This window comes from Canis aureus, chromosome 3 (assembly GCF_053574225.1).
Source record: "Canis aureus isolate CA01 chromosome 3, VMU_Caureus_v.1.0, whole genome shotgun sequence".
NCBI classification, from domain to species: domain Eukaryota; kingdom Metazoa; phylum Chordata; class Mammalia; order Carnivora; family Canidae; genus Canis; species Canis aureus.
The window spans coordinates 84464518-84482377 of NC_135613.1; the positions used below are offsets into that span (position 1 = coordinate 84464518).

At 43.3% G+C, this 17860-nt stretch overlaps 1 protein-coding gene across 4 annotated transcripts in view; it reads left to right on the forward strand.

Annotated features, from left to right (window-relative positions):
- APLP2 (amyloid beta precursor like protein 2) overlaps window positions 1-17860 on the forward strand; it is an 82643-nt gene that overhangs the window by 35180 nt on the left and 29603 nt on the right. For all 4 annotated transcript variants that reach the window (XM_077894188.1, XM_077894189.1, XM_077894190.1 and 1 more), the window contains exons 2-3: window positions 9307-9480; window positions 10502-10625. In XM_077894188.1, coding sequence (XP_077750314.1) covers window positions 9307-9480; window positions 10502-10625 — 298 coding nt within the window. The remainder of the gene's footprint in view (window positions 1-9306; window positions 9481-10501; window positions 10626-17860) is intronic.

Consider the following 17860-nt stretch of genomic DNA (forward strand, 5'->3'; position numbering starts at 1 on the left):
AGGTCACTAATTCTTAATGATTGTCAATTATACTATTCACTGTCAGTTTACTGTTTGTCACTTTACAGTCAATTTACTATTGCTGTCATTTTATGAAAAACATTTTAAAATGAAAGCTAAAAAGATGATCATAGAATTCAGAGCACTCTTTCCTCAAGAGAAGACAGTTAGCAGTCCCATGTCCTTGTACATCCAGGTGCACACACACGCACACCACACCCTTCTTATGTTTCTCATTTCTCAGGCCATTGAACACTTGTCATAGACCTTATTAGCCCTCTAATGAGTGGTAGGGAGCCCCCACTTTAAAATCCTAATGCAAACCATCCTATATATTAAAACATGAATGTTTTCAGTCGCATGGATTTGTTAAAGATTTTAATTTATTAGAGAGAGACCATGAGCAGGGGGAGGGGCAGAGGGACAAGCAGACTCCCCGCTGAGTGGGCAGCCCATTACGGGGAGGGGGGACACTTGAAGGGGGGACGTTCGACGCCAGGACCTCGGTATCATGACCCTAGCCGAAGTCAGATGCTTAGCAGACTGAGCCACCCAGGCACCTTGATTTGTTTTCTTATCTTTTCCTGGGTATATTAAAGGAAAGGAGACTTAGTGGGTATCAGTTTCAGATCTCTGACATTAGCTATTCGTGTTTGTGGTTTTAATACCCAGAAGTCAGCAGTTTTAGCCAAAGCTGACATGTGAACAGCTTCTTCCCAACTTAACCTTGGTAAAATCACTAAGTCTGGTATATATTTTAGTGAAATAGAAATAGAATATTTTTAAGGAGGTGTAATTTATTAAAGTACATGAGGTAACTGAAAAATGCTGAGTGCCTAATTTTTAATGATTATGACTTAATGCATTTGAAATAAACATAAGAGCATTTGATTAGCCAGAAGTAAGAAGCATGCTTATAACTTCTGAGACTATTGCCAGCTTTGTGCTTGAATATCCCACACTCCCCTACCCCTAACCGTTTGTATTATTTCTTTTGTTTGTTTGGTTCTTTTTTGGTATTATGTCTATCATCTGTGAATTAGTAAGAATGCTTTAGAATGAACATTAATTATTAATTAATCATTAATATTTAATCAGTAATACTTCTGGGCGTTTGTTACTTAGAATCATTTCCCTCCTTTAAGGTTTAAGAACCATATCCCTTATACATTCCCCCTAACCCTGCACACACTTCTTAGCCCCCTTGAATAAACAACTAAGTACTACTGGCCAGTGAGTTCAAAGGTTAAGTCCAAGTTCACACCATTTAGATCATCTTATATTAATACTCAAGCCTCCTGGCTTTCTGGCCTCTGCAGTTAGCGTGCCTTCCACATATGACAAGATTACTGCCTGGCTTTGGAATCCTGCAGATTCCTGTTCAGCGAGGAAGCTGCCTTTAGCTGCCTTTAGCTGCCTTTGTTGCCAAGCCGTGTTCTTACGCATCGGAAGCGGCAGGAAAGTAGAGTTCTGTCCATTGTAGTGTCGAACTGTGACCCAAAGTCCGAAGTTCGTATTGTGGGCATCATTTATTATAATACCTAAAATTTGGGTAGCACCGTATTTATGTTGCACGGAGGCTAAAACGAATACCAAGAGAGCCGGATTATTCGGTGACGTTGCATAGCTAGTAAGTTGAGGGACTACCCCCCCCCCCTCAAGAGTACAAATCTAGAGAAATAACTCACATAGTGCTCTTTTGATCACAGCAGTGTCTCAGTAGTAACTGCAGATTCATCTTGACCTGGCTTCCGTGCCAGCCGGAAGCTGGACCAGGGCCAGGAAGCCAGATACTCCCGGTGATTTTCTTTTAAATGGTAGGGCGGTATTAAATTGTTCATGTAAAGCTGAATTCCCACAGAAGAAAATGCAGACTATTAATGCAGCCCGCTTGGAGTATGTCCGGATTTAATAGGTAAAGAGGGAATGTGCAGTCTTTTAAGCCCATTTCATGCCATCCTGGCTTTGGGGAGGATGACTAGTCCCATGGGGACTTAATGGGTTCTTCCCTGCACACTCATAACTTAGGGCCCTTCTGTAATTGTAGCCGGACAGAACTGAAGGTCCCGGAGCCAGCCCGACGCTAATGATGTTAACATTTGAGTGCTTGCTCTGTGGCAGGCATCAGGCTTTAGTGAGCGTCTTAATTTAATCCACACAACAAGCCTGAGAGGTATAGGTATGCTAGGAGCCTCGTTTGACGAATAAAGACATGGCCACCAACATTTGAAGCTCTCTTTTCTATAGAACAAGCATGGTTTCAAGCGCTTTACATGCACCAGCTCATTTAAATCTCAAGACCGTGCTGTGCAGTCACTGTTGTCAGCATTTGAGAGATGAAGAAGCTGAAGCCCAGAGAGGTCAGGTGACCTGCCAAAGGAGCACAGCTAGTCAGTATGAGGCTGGATGTCTTTCAAGGTCTGTCTTCCTCTTAAAGCCCTTGCTCTGGGCTACCGCCTCCGGCACTTCCTCTGAGGTCAGGCACTCCTCCTGAGCAGAGGACTAATGTTTCCATACCCGCTGAAATCAGCTTCTTAGAGTTCCTATTATGGGCAGTTGGAAAGAAACACAGGAGCCAGTAGAGAACCTGTCCCCTTGAGAATTTTACATCCATAAACACTTTTTTTTTTTAACATAAACGTATTTTATGTATTTTTCAATAACTTCCATTATAGAAGACTCTTCGCTCTCATCTTGGGGACACAGGACAGGCCTCTCTTAGACCTTAGGGCTTGGATCCCCACCAGTGTAATCCAGATGAACAAATTCCTGTGTTCCTATAAAAAGCCTTGGAGACAGTCTAAATGGTTTTTAATCTTGGAAATGATACCTTATTTATACCTTAATATTTAGACCTGTAATAAAGCAGAGATTATTTGTATAAATCCTTGCCTATGAAAATAATACCTAACAGCTGTTATATGTCGGTGGAAGAATAATGGCTTTTTGCATTCAGAGTTTTCTCCCTAAACCTAATTCACCAGTTTCTAACTAGAATTAAGTTCAAACATTAAAAAAAAACAAAAAAACAAAAACAAGGATTTTCAATTGGTGTAGTGCAAACTGTCATTTTTATGGTCAGGTTTTCTCAGTTTGCTGCTAAAACTAGAAAATGCTTAATAAGAATCCTGCTATTATTAAATAGTTGAAACATTTGAATCTTGGAGTTTTTTGTTTGTTTGTTTTTGTTTTTTTAATTGAAAGCTTCACTTCTTTACCACTGATGAAGATGGGCTAAAGGCTCCAAACCCCCATCATCCTTTTGATAGTAACAAAAGTGGACTTTCTTATATGTTAGGCTCTGGGTAGAATCATAATAGTCCTCCCATTGGAGAGAATTTATTATCTGTACACATGGGGTTTTACTACCGTAGGTTGCGTGCTCGTGTGTTGAGAATTAATAGTTTATTTTTCAGGTATTGGATCTACTCAGTGCTTACTCGTGGCCCTGCCTAGAAGTGTGTCTTCTCTTCGTGACAGATTGAAAACAGGCAGTCACAATCAAAATCCAGGCGGGTGATGAACAGGACTTAAAAAGCCCAAAGCACTTTATTTTGACCTAACTTTAGATTTTTTTTTTTTTTTAAAGTTGCAGAAATACTAGAGTTTCCCAGTACCCTTTCTGGGCTTCCCCTGATCTTCACATCTGACACGACCATGGTGCGATGGTCAAAACCAGGCAAATGACATTAGTACACAGTTATTAACTGACTCAGACCTGATTCAAACGATCGCTCACTTTTTCCCTGGTATCCTTTTCCTGTCCCAGGACCCTGTCCTGGGTCCCATGTTGCATTTGCTTGTCATTTCTTCTTGGTCTCCTGAAATCTAAGAGTCCCTCAGTCTTTGCTCATCAATGCCCTTTCGTGGTTACTGCTGCTGAGGGCAGTGTCACCATGTCCACCATGTCCACAGTTTTCTTCCCTTTTGTAGTAGTAACTACATTGGCGAGACACCTTGAATCTATGGCTTTATAAAACTGCTCAATTGAGGGCAGCCCGGGTGGCGCAGGGTTTTGGTGCCATCTTCGGCCTAGGGCGTGATCCTGGAGACCCGGGATTGAGTCCCACGTCGGGCTCCCTGCGTGGAGCCTGCTTCTCCCTCTGCCTGTGTCTCTGCCTCTCTCTCTCTCTCTCTCTTTCCTCTCTCTCTCTCTCTCTCTCTCTCTGTGTGTGTCTCTCATGAATAAATAAATAATTTACAAAAAACCCTGCTCAATTGAGTAAATCTTAGGTGCAGGTTTGTGGACACAGACCTAAGTCCTTTCAATTGACAAATCGTGCAAATGCCAGGCAGGACCTGAACAAACAGGAATGAATCTACTACACAGGATCTTGGCATCCATTAATACATTGTCATTTTTCTGACTTTTTCTCTGCAAATGGAAGGCCTTTGATTACGGGTGCTGTGCCTCTTGCTGTCACTGCCACACAGGTGTAACTGGATGCTCCAAAGGCGTGTTTCGTTCCGTATTTATTCGTACTGGGACTGTGTGAACTTGCCCTCCTGGGCCGAAGCTGGAATGCTTGCCTGGCTGTAATGTAGCATCTTCCTATCCAAGGAAACATGATTCACTCAGTAAGGGGATAAAACAATCCTCCTTAGAAGATGCTCCCTCCACGGCAGGCACTTTCCCAAACCCCGAGCCAACTTGGATTCTGGGATGATAGTTTCAGGGAGGAAGGAGATCCTGGGCTTAGGTCTCGCCCTGGACTGGGAGCACTGCTGTAGGTGAAGGGCGGTGGGGCCGAGATGGGCCGAGGAGCCGCACCTCTTGAGATGGTGATGAAAGGCCCTCAGTTAAGTTAGGTTCAGATTTAGATTTACTTAGATTTATTTATTGTTTTAAGCCATGTCAGGTTTTCAACCAAGTTACTCGAAGCACTTTTTACCAAGTTGAATTTCTGTCCTTGTAAGGCTAAACTATCTTCCCTGAGCCAAATTAATAAGATGGAATTTCTTATTAAGAATGAATTATTAAGTAAAATGGAAGCACTGGGCTGGGAAGCAATTGATGCAATTTGTTTTCAAAGCCTTAAAAGTGCTGCAATGTGCATAGATCACAAGGACCGGCTTAAGTGCCAAAGCTTGGGGCATTAATTTTCTTTTCGTAGAGGATTCCAGGTTCACAGGACATCAGAAGTGCTGACTTGGCAGTGAAATCCCATTTGTAACATGTTAGATTAGGAAACAGATTGATTTATACATTGATGTAATGGATCCAGGCACAGTGTGTGCTTCAGAAAATGGACGCACATGAAATAAGAGCATTTTCAAAGGAAAGAAGTACAAACATCCCAGAACAAAACCGATCCTATTATACCCTAGGTAAGGTCGGGATGTGTTTGATTAGTTGATTCCTAGACATGGTCCACAGAGGCTTTTTATATTTCAGATGATACCTTCTTGAGAGTCTCTTATGACCACAAGGATTAATCTTTCTGAACTCAAGAGTGAATCACTGCAGCATATTAGCTGTCTGGAAGGCTTCCAGTTACTCTCCCTTTTCTTGGTGGTAACTGATGCGAGGAGCTGCTGCTGCCTAGCTGCCTCTTCCTGTTGCTTTAACCTCTGGTATTTTAGATTCTCTTTAGGGAAGGCGATGCTGACCATCTCAGCACAAAGATCAAATGCACTCATCACTGATGTATTGACCTTAGTGGTTGACCCATAAACTGAACATTTATCCAGTTGGAACTCTTGTGGTCTTGTAGCCAACGACCATAATGAGTAACTTGTGCAACATGATCTTTGGTGCTGATAAGTGGCTGCCTGCACGCTTTCGCCCACTGCACGGCTGTGGCTTGGGTGAGCTCACATAACTGACACTAGTTCCTACCTGAATTCATGTCTGGAATTTGAGCGGTTAATGTCCCGTCCGTCCCGTTCCCCCCCCCCCCGGACTTTTACTGTACCCGGCATCCTATTTATTTAATAGCTGCTTTTAATGTCGAGCTATACAAGGCCAGGGGCTCCTCGCTGACTGTGTCAGTGGAGCGTTCGACTCTTGATCTCGGGGTTATGGGCTCAAGCTCCACGTTGGGGGTAGAGATTACCTAAAAATAAAATCTTAAGGGGGCCACTGGGTGGCTCAATAGGTTGAGCCTCGGACTCTTGATTGCAGCTCAGGTCATGATCTCAGGGTCATTGGCTCAAGCCCTGAGTCAGACCCTGCACTGGGCATGGAGGCTGCTTGGGATTCTCTCTCTCCCTCTGCCTCTCCCCCACCCCCTGTGTAAACAAACAAACAAACAAACATCTTAAGAATAAAATCTACAAAGCCATAAAGAGGATTTAGGAATTAATTGCTTTACATCTTTTAGATTTAACTGTGGTGGTTCAATTACAGAAGGTTTAGGAAACCCTTTCCTTTTGACCTATTGATTGAGCTTTCTTTTTTTTTTTTTTTTTTTTAAATTTTTATTTATTTGTGATAGTCAGAGAGAGAATGAGGCAGAGACACAGGCAGAGGGAGAAGCAGGCTCCATGCACCGGGAGCCCGACGTGGGATTCGATCCCGGGTCTCCAGGATCGCGCCCTGGGCCAAAGGCAGGCGCCAAACCGCTGCGCCACCCAGGGATCCCTGATTGAGCTTTCTTATATATTTTTTATATCTTTCTTAATTTTCTTTATTTCTATCTGGGCTTTTGAAGTAGGAAGGAAAGAACTTTAGGGAAACACTGGTTTCAATAGACAAAATTGTCCCTGGGTTTCCTTTGCCTTCGTCTCGATATTAACCCATTTTCCTCCATGTCATACCTGAACGCTAGCCCATCCTTAACATGTGGCTTTTTCAAAAGAAGAATGGCCAGCAGAAGAGACATTTTGGTCCACATGTTGAACTCAATGTGAATATTAAGCACATCTGTCTTGGGCATCCTTACACCTTTTAATGATTGCTTTGAATTAAATACCATTAGAGTATTGCCTATAAATAAATGTGTGTACTTATCCTTCAATTTTCTTTCTTTTCTTTTCTTTTTTTTTTTTTTTTGAAGATTTTATTTTTAAGTAATCTCCACATCTAACATGAGGCCTGAACTTACAACCTGGAGATCGAGTCACAGGCTCCACTGAGCCAGCCAGGCACCCCTGTTCTTTTTCTCATCAGCCTGTAGCTTTGTACGCAGTTATATGGAAGACATAGGATCTGCCTTCTGCTTTAGTAAATGATTAATCATCACAGTAGGGCTGCAATCAATTCTAGTTAATAAAGTTGCTAATTGTTCTCTTTGTTGGATTTAATTGAGGTGTTTTTTCAACCCTGATTGATCTTGGCAATATTTTCATCCCAAATTAGCTTTCTCCCAGCTATCCAACAAGTGTCTGTGTTTCCTTCTCTTGTAGTGGTAGGAAGCAGGCTTATTTTAATAAGCTCCTGAGCAAAATAGGTGGACGATGGCAAATTTTTCCTGGAGAAAGGTCATAATGCCTTTCAAAATCAAATGTAGTCTCCTGATTGGAAGGACCATTAATATCTTTGTCGTCCATCAGCACAAGTAAATGAGAGTTGCTTAGAAAGCACATAATTTCCATATATTACAGAAGTCAAAGCTACCCTTTCTGTTAATAGGAAAGCCATTTTATATTAATTGCTCTTTTAAAAAAGAGCACTATGATAGACCATACAATCTTTAACCCTATCCGCCAAGTTTTAACATTAAAAAACTTCAGTTTTTATTTTGAAAGAACTTTTACATTAGAGGAAACCACAAAACTCCACTGTGGATGCATCCATCAATATTGGCCTATTTCTAGGTGCTGGGATGCCTGTGTTTTTTCTGGAACAGGAGACTTTGTAGGAGCCTTACCTGTCACGATGCCTAAATGTTTTTTGTCACCTGTAATTTGTGATGTTAGTGGCTATGATCTTTTCACAAAGAAGAGGATACCAGCCAGAGAAAGACAGTGGAACCATTATGTTTATCTGATACAAGATAAAATTGTTCATGAAATCCCTTTTAGTGTCCCATTTCCGTGAATGATGCATCCCTCGTTGAGTAATGCAAGCCATGCTTGACATCTGCTTCTGCGCCCCTTAGTTAATCTGTCGCCAACGCTCACCAGTTGTACTGTCCAGTCTCTTGCATCTGTTTCTCCGCTGTACTGCCTTTGTCTCAGGTGCCACCCTCCCTCGCTCCCCTTCTCTCCATCTCCCTGAGTCCGTGGCACCAGCTTCCTGAGCCATCCCCTGCATACACTTGTTCCCTTGCAGTCTCTTTGCCATCGTGCAACCAGAAAATATCACAGGTGCATTTTGAAAATACTAACTTTGTGCTTAAAACCTCTTAGCACCTCAGTGACAAAGTCCTTTCTTGGCCCGCACGGTTGTCTAGACTTGCACCTCCCTGCCTCTCACCCTTCTGCCGCTGCTGTCTGCCTCTCTGTGTATGTTTCCTCCACGTGGGAGCTCCACGTCAGGAAGCTTCGCTGACCACCTCCGTATCCCAGTCTAGGTTAAATTCCCTTCCTATATGCTGCTTCAGCACTGGGTTCTTTTCCTTTTTTTTTTTTTTAACATGATACATGTTTGATACAATACATGTATTGATACATGTAGCTCAACATGTATCTATTTTTTAAAATTTTTTAAAATTTATTTATTTATGATAGTCACAGAGAGAGAGAGAGGCAGAGACATAGGCAGAGGGAGAAGCAGGCCCCATGCACCGGGAGCCCGATGTGGGATTCGATCCCGGGTCTCCAGGATCACGCCCTGGGCCAAAGGCAGGTGCCAAACCGCTGCGCCACCCAGGGATCCCTGGGTTCTTTTCCTTTGTGGGATATCTAGGAATGTGATCACACCTGATGTGCGAGTATGGAGTCCGGCAGTAGGCCGAAAGCCCCACGAGAGCAGGGACCATGACTTTTTGTTCACTCTGTGTCATAGGCATTTAGCACATTATTTTGCAAAATAGTAGCTGCTCAACAAGATTTTGTTGTGCGAGTGAATTACTAGCACTTTTGCCGTTCTGTACTTCTGTGGTTTAATATATGAAGGACCGGGAAGTAGATATACTCGTAGTAGAGCAGACCACAGTTGGATTATAGGTTCCCAAGTCAGAAGTATCCAGGTGGGGAGTGGGGGGTAGATTTTTTCCATTGACCTTTCGCTTTGATCATGTAAGTCCAACGCTCATTGTTTTTTCTGGCCTAACTCCTGGGAAAAGGATTTGTTTATGAAGATAAAGATAAAACTAATAAACAAGTTTTAAGAGATCAGTTCTACTGTCACAACCAGTAGATGACTGTGCCTTTGTGCCAGCCTTTTGGGAGTAAACCTGGATTTTTTTCCCCCTTTGGTAGGCTCTCGCGGCCAATGCCGGAACAGGATTTGCTGTCGCCGAGCCTCAAATTGCAGTATTTTGTGGGAAGTTAAATATGCATGTGAACATTCAGACTGGGAAATGGGAACCAGACCCAACAGGCACTAAGAAATGCTTCGGAACAAAAGAAGAAGTTCTTCAGTACTGTCAGGAGGTAAGACTGTTGTTGGAACATGAAAACGACTTTTTCCTGGGTCAAGCTTAAACCTCTTTATTTTATGTTATTTATTAAGATTTTATTTATTTATTCATGAGAGATGCAGAGAGAGGGGCAGAGACACAGGCAGAGGGAAAAGCAGGCTCCCTGTGAGGAGCCCTATGTAGGACTCGATCTCTGGATCCTGGAATCTTGACTTGAGCTGAAGGCAGACGCTCAGTCACTGAGCCACCCAGGCATCCCAGGCTTGAACCTCTTCACCTTAGAAGCCCAAGTTGCTAATGATGGAGCACCGGGCCTTTTATGTCTCAATATATATGACATGGCTGAGACTTGTCAGAGGTTTTGGCCATCCGCACAGAAGCTCGGCAGGTACCATACGAGTCAAGCCTGCTTCTCTTGACTTCCCACTTACTATGGGAGGATATAAAGCCAAACCTGTCAGGTGGACACTTGCACTTTCCACTTGCTGCTAGAAAGCCACCTGTATTATAAATGATTGTCTCAGGTCTGATTCTGCTTACCTTTGGAGTCAGAACTTGACCGAGAAAGGGATATGAGATGTTTTAACTTCTCACCAAGATTAGCATCGAAGGCCAGGGTTAGAGTTTTATTCTCTAATTTCATCAGCAGATGTTTCCATGGACTTGCCTTTTAATATCTTTTTCTTCTCAGCTATTTACATGCACCCTGCAAGTGGACTTGTACCTAATAGATTTATTGTGGACTCGAGAGCCTGCTACTTTTGTATATCCTTAAGTAAAGATTCCTTTTTTGTTTGTTTTAAGAGAATGCATTAGAAGTGGTCAGAAATCTCCCAGACAAAAGAGAACTAATAGTTACAATATCTTTTTACTTGATGACTTCAGTTAGAACCAGGAGTAGCAGAGTGAAGTTTAGATTTATGGAGGATAATGATGACGCTGAGGAAGCAGACACCCATCCTTACTTGGAAATGAACATCCATTTATTATGGATAAAGTCAGTTTATTGTGAGCGCGTTTTCTTTTCTTTGCAGATGTATCCAGAGCTACAGATCACAAATGTGATGGAAGCAAATGAGCCAGTCAGTGTTGACAATTGGTGCCGGAGGGACAAAAAGCAGTGCAAGACTCACGTCGTGGTACCTTTTAAGTGTCTTGGTGAGTGACCTTTAGATATTCTTGGTGACTTCTCCAGAAGTAGAGGTTGCTCATTTCCAAATAAATCTTCTTTTGCCCCATAGTGCAATGCCTCCCTTTGTTAAGAAGCTGAGGGCTACAAGAAGGTATTATGGGACTTCCTTTTGGAATATTCATCACTTTCTAGTGTCTGTGGTTTACTTGCCTTTGATGGTCATGACCTCTCCCATCGTGGGCATCCTCTGTGTTTTAAGGGTGAGCTTTTTTGCACGGCACAGAGTCAAAGTGCTACCCTCAGAGCAGTCCAACTTTGCGTCACATTGATGTTTGAAATTCCTGTTTCACGGCCATAGTAGTGCGTTATATTGAACAGCCCAAGGAATGGAGTCCCCCGTTCCTTTTACTTCATCCAAAGCATACTTTACAAGGTGCTGAAATCCTACACTGCTAGCCAGACCAGACTGGTAGTTTTCAGGAGGAGTGACTCATAGTGAGCTGCCTGTGCACTGTCAGGGAGGCCAGGCCAAGGCCCCGTGCTCCCTGCCATTCTGAAGGGCCCACAGCGGCCACAGGTGCTTCTGACCCTGTGGTCAGTGTTAGTAGAGCTAACCTGAGTAAAACTGAGTAAGAAATTTTTATTACCCAGAAAGAGTTGTTGCTTCCATTACTTACCTAGTCAATGTATTCATCCCAACCGCTCGTCACAGAGGTATCCAGATGCACTCATGCACCTGTAGCTATGCTGGGTGATTCAGGAGCAGATGTGGTCATTGAAGCGTAAAAGGTCAAAACAACTGATTTTTTTGATGATCCATGATGGGATTAACAGAGATATAGCATTAACATCGACATTCTGGGTAGTTGGTGGTATATTTAATTTTAGCCATTAATTTAACAGGTCCTACTTCCTCCCTTCGTTTAAAACCCTTCCTAAAATGGAATGTATGCCTTTCCTCATTCTCACATGTATCAAAATAACAGGAAGAGTCAGCACCTGAATAACAGTGTTTAAACCATGTAGCAATTACTGTTTTATTAAAGTATTCAGTAGGGGGAAAGCGAGACATTGCAGATGCTTACCACCACTTACTTTAAAGTGGAGCATCATGTGGTAGTCGTGTGAGACCTGGAGACCTTCCGTGTGGTGTGGTCTAAGGATGGTCTCCCATTCCATTTGGCTCTAAGAAATCTCTGGTATGAGGTTTCATACACTCTCCATAAAATTCTTTTTAAGATTTTATTTATTTAAGGAAGAGCATGAGAGAGTGAGCATGAGCAGGGGGAGGGACAGAGGGAAGGAGAGAGAGAGAAGCAGATGCCCCACCTAGCATTAAGCGCAACACAGGGCTCGATCCCAGGACCCCAAGACCACAACCCAAGCCGGAGGCAGACGCTTAACCGAGTGAGCCACCCAGGCGCCCCTCTATATAAAATTCTTGGATTAAAGAAACAAGAGTGTAATTTTGAATATTTGTAGACAGTGGGTAGACAGTACTTGCAGTCGTTTCTTCCCTTTACATTGTTACCCTGGAAGACTTTGCAGCCTGGTCTGGTCCCTCCTACATGTTCTTTGTCATGGCTCCACCCCTCACTCAGAACTCTGAGCTCGAGATCTGGGAGACCTTTATCTCCCCGACGCCCAGTCAGTTTTCAAGCCTGGTTCGTATGTCTTCAATAAGGCTTCTATCCACAGTTCCCAAACTGTGCACTGAGGCACCCCAGGGCATTGGTGCAAACTTGTGGCGGGAGGCCTTGTGGGATAGTTGGATTTTCAAAGGAAACATCTCTCAGACATCCCATGAACTGCTAGCTGGAGGTGTTCATGGTTTCAGCATCCTATTCCATTCCTCTCAGCGACCTCCTATCTTTCTGGACCTGAACATTAGTGGTTCCCGGGCTAAAGAGCCAGCATCACATAAAATAACTAGAGAAGGAGAAGGAAGGGTGACAGTGGTCAGTCAGTCGCACCCTTGGAGGCGTTGTGTGGTGCTCAGCACACACTAGCTTTTGGGTATTCTTTAGGGTAGGCCTGGAAGTGTTATGAAAATCTTACTGAGACACTCAAGGTGCTGTGACCCGAAAGTTGGGAACGTCTGGTTTATATCCCTTATTATATTCCTAATCCTGCTGCTCTGGGCGGCCGTTTGTCCTTTCCTGCCCAGACAGTGACAACAGCCTCCTTGTGTGCTTCTCCATTCTGTTGTCTAGTCTGTTGCCCTCGGGCCTCAAATGAGAATTGAATTGTTTTTCCCACACGTAGAAGCCCTTAGTAGCTCTTCTTCACCTAAAAAGTAGGTTTAATTAAGCTCCTTGCCTTAGGTCAAAAACTCCATACTGTGGCTCTCTTCATGGCCTTCCAGATGTCTGCCACCCCTGCTCTGTGTACCACCCCCTGTCAGCCTGGGCCTCTGTGGCTCCTGGCCACACACCCTCCCATTCTCATCTTTGGGATGCCTTTCCTCTACTTCCTTTGCTTGCTGAGTTCTCCTTTCAAAGCTTACTTCAGGGGCTGCCTGCTTTATTTTATTTAAATTTTATTTATTTTGTTTTTAAAGATTGATTTATTTGAGAGAGAGAAGCATGAACCAGCACAGGGGTGGAGTGGGGCGGTGGGGGGGGGGGCAGAGGAAGGGAGAGCATCTCAAGGAGACTCCCCCCTCCATCCCCAACACAGAGCCCAGCAGGGGTGGGGGGCAGGGACTCATTCTCATGAACCCAAGATTATAGCCTGAGCCAAAATCGAGTCAGATTTCAACCAACTGAGCCACCCAGATGAGGGGCTGCCTCCTTTTTTTTTTTTTTTTAAGGGGCTGCCTCCTTTAAAGAAAACTTCTCCTCCTAGTTATATTTCTTATCCAGATATGTAGATTTCTGGAATACTCCCATTGTTGCCCTTGCACCTGTCACCCTGTACAGTGATTATCTGTTTCTGTACCTTTCTCCAACTTTGCTGTAAACACTGTGAAACCAGGGCCCCTGTTTTATTCATTCATTCATTCATTCATTTATTTATTTATTTATCTATTTATTTTTAAGGATTTATTTATTTATTTATGATAGAGGCAGAGACACAGGCAGAGGGAGAAGCAGGCTCCATGCCGGGAGCCCGATGTGGGACTCGATCCCGGGACTCCAGGATCGCGCCCCGAGGGCCCCTGTTTTAGTCCTCTTGGACCTCTAGTACCATGACAGTGTCTGCAACACAGGATACACTTTTTAATGACAATTGTAAGACAAGACTGCATACTGTAGCTGGCACATGACAGAAATTTTATTCTACTGCTTTGTTTTCCCATATGTTACATGTACTTCGAATTTTTCTGTGTTGATAAAATGAAATAGTGAAATGATACTGTTAACTAAGTGCATAAAAAACTATTTGACGGGATCCCTGGGTGGCGCAGCGGTTTAGCGCCTGCCTTTGGCCCAGGGCGCAATCCTGGAGACCCGAGATCGAATCCCACGTTGGGCTCCCGGTGCATGGAACCTGCTTCTCCCTCTGCCTGTGTCTCTGCCTCTCTCTCTCTCTCTGTGACTATCATAAATAAATAAAAATTAAAAAAAAAAAAAAAACTATTTGACCATAAATTACTCAATACTTTCTTTGCATCGTGGTCACTGAATAAAGTATCATATGGTCTTTGATGTTCCTTAGTGGAAAGTGTTTTTTTGTGTTTACACCAGTATCCATTTGAACTACTTCTTAGCCAATAAGTAGAGCCATCCACTGTATCCTAAAACGCATACAGTTGCCTGCGGCTGAGCTAGGAAGGGACCAGTTCTAACTTGGCATCATTGAAGAAGTAGATTTTAATGTCTCTCTGCTGCCCCCAGCCCATCTCCCCTTAGAGCACCCAGGTAGAGCTGACGTTGGGTAGTAATTAGTACCACTCTCTTCCATGCTCTAGAAAGCATTTTGGTGGTAGTGCTTTAGAGTTATTCTTGCCTTTTAAGAATAAGAATATTTTAAAAATAATTTCAAGTTTATGGAATGGTTAGAAAAATTGTACAGAGTTCCCATATACTCTTTCTTCAGATTTTCCAACTGTTACCATTCGCTCCCCCCCAACACCCCCAACCCTTGCCATTGCTGCGTTTTTGTGTTTGAGTCATTTAAGTTGCTATCTTTTTATCCCGTAGGGCTTTAGTGTAGATTTTCTAGAAACAAAGATATTCTCCTATATAACCACATCATCAAAATCAAGAAATTAGCATTGATCCAATCTAATCTGCAGACATATTCATGTTTCACCTTTTTTCTATAATGTCAGGATTTAATTAAAGATCACACATAGTATTTAGTCTCTCACCTGGTTTTTCATGACCCTGACATTTTTAGAGAGTAGGAATTGCTTTGTGAAAATGCCTTGCAGTTTGGGTTTGTCTTGTGATCCTTTTTTCTTTTTTAAAGTAGGCTCCATGCACAACACAGGGCTAGAACTCCTGTCCCTGAGATCAAGAGTCGGACGCTGAACTGACTGAGCCATGCAGGGGGCCCTTAGGACTCCTTTGATATACGCCTTTTTGAGGAGGCTACCCATAGATGTGTTCTTGCTGCATAGAATTAGGAGTTGCAGATGTCGGTTTGCTTCATTACCCGTGGTAGCTTTTATTACTTGGCTGAGATGGTGTCTGCATTCACTTATTTCCTTCTGGGCTCATTGTCCAGATTTGTGAAAAAGATGATCCAGGCTGATGCTGTATTTTCCCAACTCTACATCAGGAGTCTGACATTTCTCCAGGAAGCCCTGGTTTCTGTCAGTGGAGAATGGTATTGAGAAACCAAGTCTGGGCATTGTGTGTACTTATTATACTAGGATGTTGCTTCTAGGCCTGCTCAGCAGACAGAGTTAAGAAATACATGTATATACACATATGCACATACACATAAATCTGTATTTCTGTAGCTACACGTGTATATTAGTGGCAGTAGCTCGTATTGGTGCCTCCAGTGCCATTATCCTCAGTATAACTATTGTTTGCTCAGTATCTCCTATAAATGATCAGTCTTTTTTTTTCTTTTTTCTTTTCTTTTCTTCTTTTCTTTTCTTTTTTTTTTTTTTTTTTTGAGAGAGTGCAAGCAAGTGAGGATGGGGAGGGCGAGAGACAGAGAGAGAGAGGGAATCCTGAGGAGCAGGCTCCATGCCCAGTACAGAACCACAATCCTGAGATCATGACCTGAGCTGAAATCAAGAGTTGTACACTGAACCGACTGAGCCAGCCAGCCGCCCCAACCAGTCTCTGCTTTAAAACAAAAACAAAATTTGTTGACATAATTCATATTCTATATAATTCACCCATTTTGAAGGATATAGTTTAATAGTTTATAGTATATTCAGTGAGTTAGACAGCCACACACCGTTCTTTTAACATACAAACTGTCCTAAAAATGGATTCAGTAAAAAGAGTCCTGTATGTTGTATTCACCAGAAGTAACCACAGTAAGTCTTTTTGGACATACTAAGATGAATACCGCATGTTGGAATACAGTGATGGTAGAAATATGGTTAGCTGTAGCCCTAGGACTCTGTCACTAGCTAATGGGGTGCCTGGCTGGCTCAGGCAGTGGAGCACGCAACTCTTAATCTCGAGATTGTGAGTTTGATCCCCATGTTGGGCATAGAGATTACATTAAAAAATAATAGAGATAATTAATGCCCAGCAAACCCAAAGCATAGGTTGGTAGGCAGGCCAGAAAGTGAGGAGGTGAGGAGATGGAAACTGGGGAAACCAGGACCTGTCTATATGGGTTGGGTCGCCTCTATTAATTGGTTTGGGTGTCCCAGGGTCCTTACCTGTGTCCTCAGGCATTAGTTTTATTTGTTGTCGTTTTTGCTAGGTTGAGGGGAGAGATTAGCCTGCTTAGAAAGCAGTTTGAGAATGAATTTAGGTTGCTAGTAGTGCTTGCATCAAGTCTGTGTCACACTGTGGACATCTGTGTTCATGTCACTCAGCTCTGCCCTCTTCTGATGCTTAGCTGCCCATCAATGTGACTTCTAACCTGCTGTTTCAGTTGTCTCTTCCTTCTCAAAATGACCTCATATCTTAGGTTACTGTGGATTGACTCCTATTTATCTCTAAAAGTTTATGCGGACGACAGATAGGTAGGTAGGTAGATAGGATGATCCAAGTAGGACAGAGTTGGTGATGTGTGAAGGAGCAAAACTGCTGGTATTTTGGGGGAAGGAGTTAGTCATCTCTGACATTTCTGTGCAGGCTGGCTCCTGGACTAAAAGAAGAGAGCTTTGTAAGCCTGTGACTGTTTTTGTTTTGGGTTATTTTTGGATGGCGATCTGGACAGACAGTGTTACTGTGATGTGAAGCCTACCAAAGACAGTTCTCATCTCAGAGGCTTTGGGATGGTGCCTTCAGCAGATGCGCCTCGCTGTCTCACTATCCACTGCAGGCATCTGTTTGCTGCTCATCGGCTACCTTTGAATTCATGACAGCCTGTCAGCAGTTCACCCTGTCCCCAGCGTGGACCCTTGAGTATTTCTGCTCGTGAGATTATCCTGAGTCTGTAGCTTCAGAGCCCTGTTTGCCTCTGAGACATGTGCTCGAAACGGCTACTAGACCTCACAGAAATTTGCATTGGTGGTCAGGTCGATTCTCTTGGTGCTCTCATTATGGAAGGCTTTCTTCTCCCACCTGGTTACAGCTTCCAGAACCCCGTAACCGACATGGCTGGAGAGTACTTTTGCAGGAGGTTTTTAAAAAAATATCTGTGAGTGTTGTTGTAGAGGGCGGTCCCAAGTGGGTACAAACCCTTGTTATTTTTAAAAGGAATTTTAGCAACTCTGGAAAATCTCTCAAACCTGATGGCTGTCATGGCCCTGCTTAGAGGAAAGGGTATGACGAGAAAGAGAATCATAGGGACATGGACGTCATCGGTTTATTAGGTTTTGTTGAATTGCTATACTCACTGATCAGCTTCTTAAAGGGTGAAAACAATATAACCTTCTATGTGCAGTGACTTGGGAAATTGTGGCCATTATCTTTTACAGCCCAACCGATTAAATTGAGGATTGTTACAGACTTGGATAAAATTCTAAACTGAGACCAAGCCATTTTCAGTGTTCTTCTATAAAACAGAGTAATACTGGGGCAGCCCGGGGGCCTCAGCGGTTTAGCGCCGCCTTCAGCCGAGGGCCTGATCCCAGAGACCCAGGATCGAGTCCCATGTCAGGCCCCCTGCATGGAGCCTGCTTCTCCCTCTGCTTGTGTCCGCCCCCCACCCCCCGTCTCTCATGAATAAA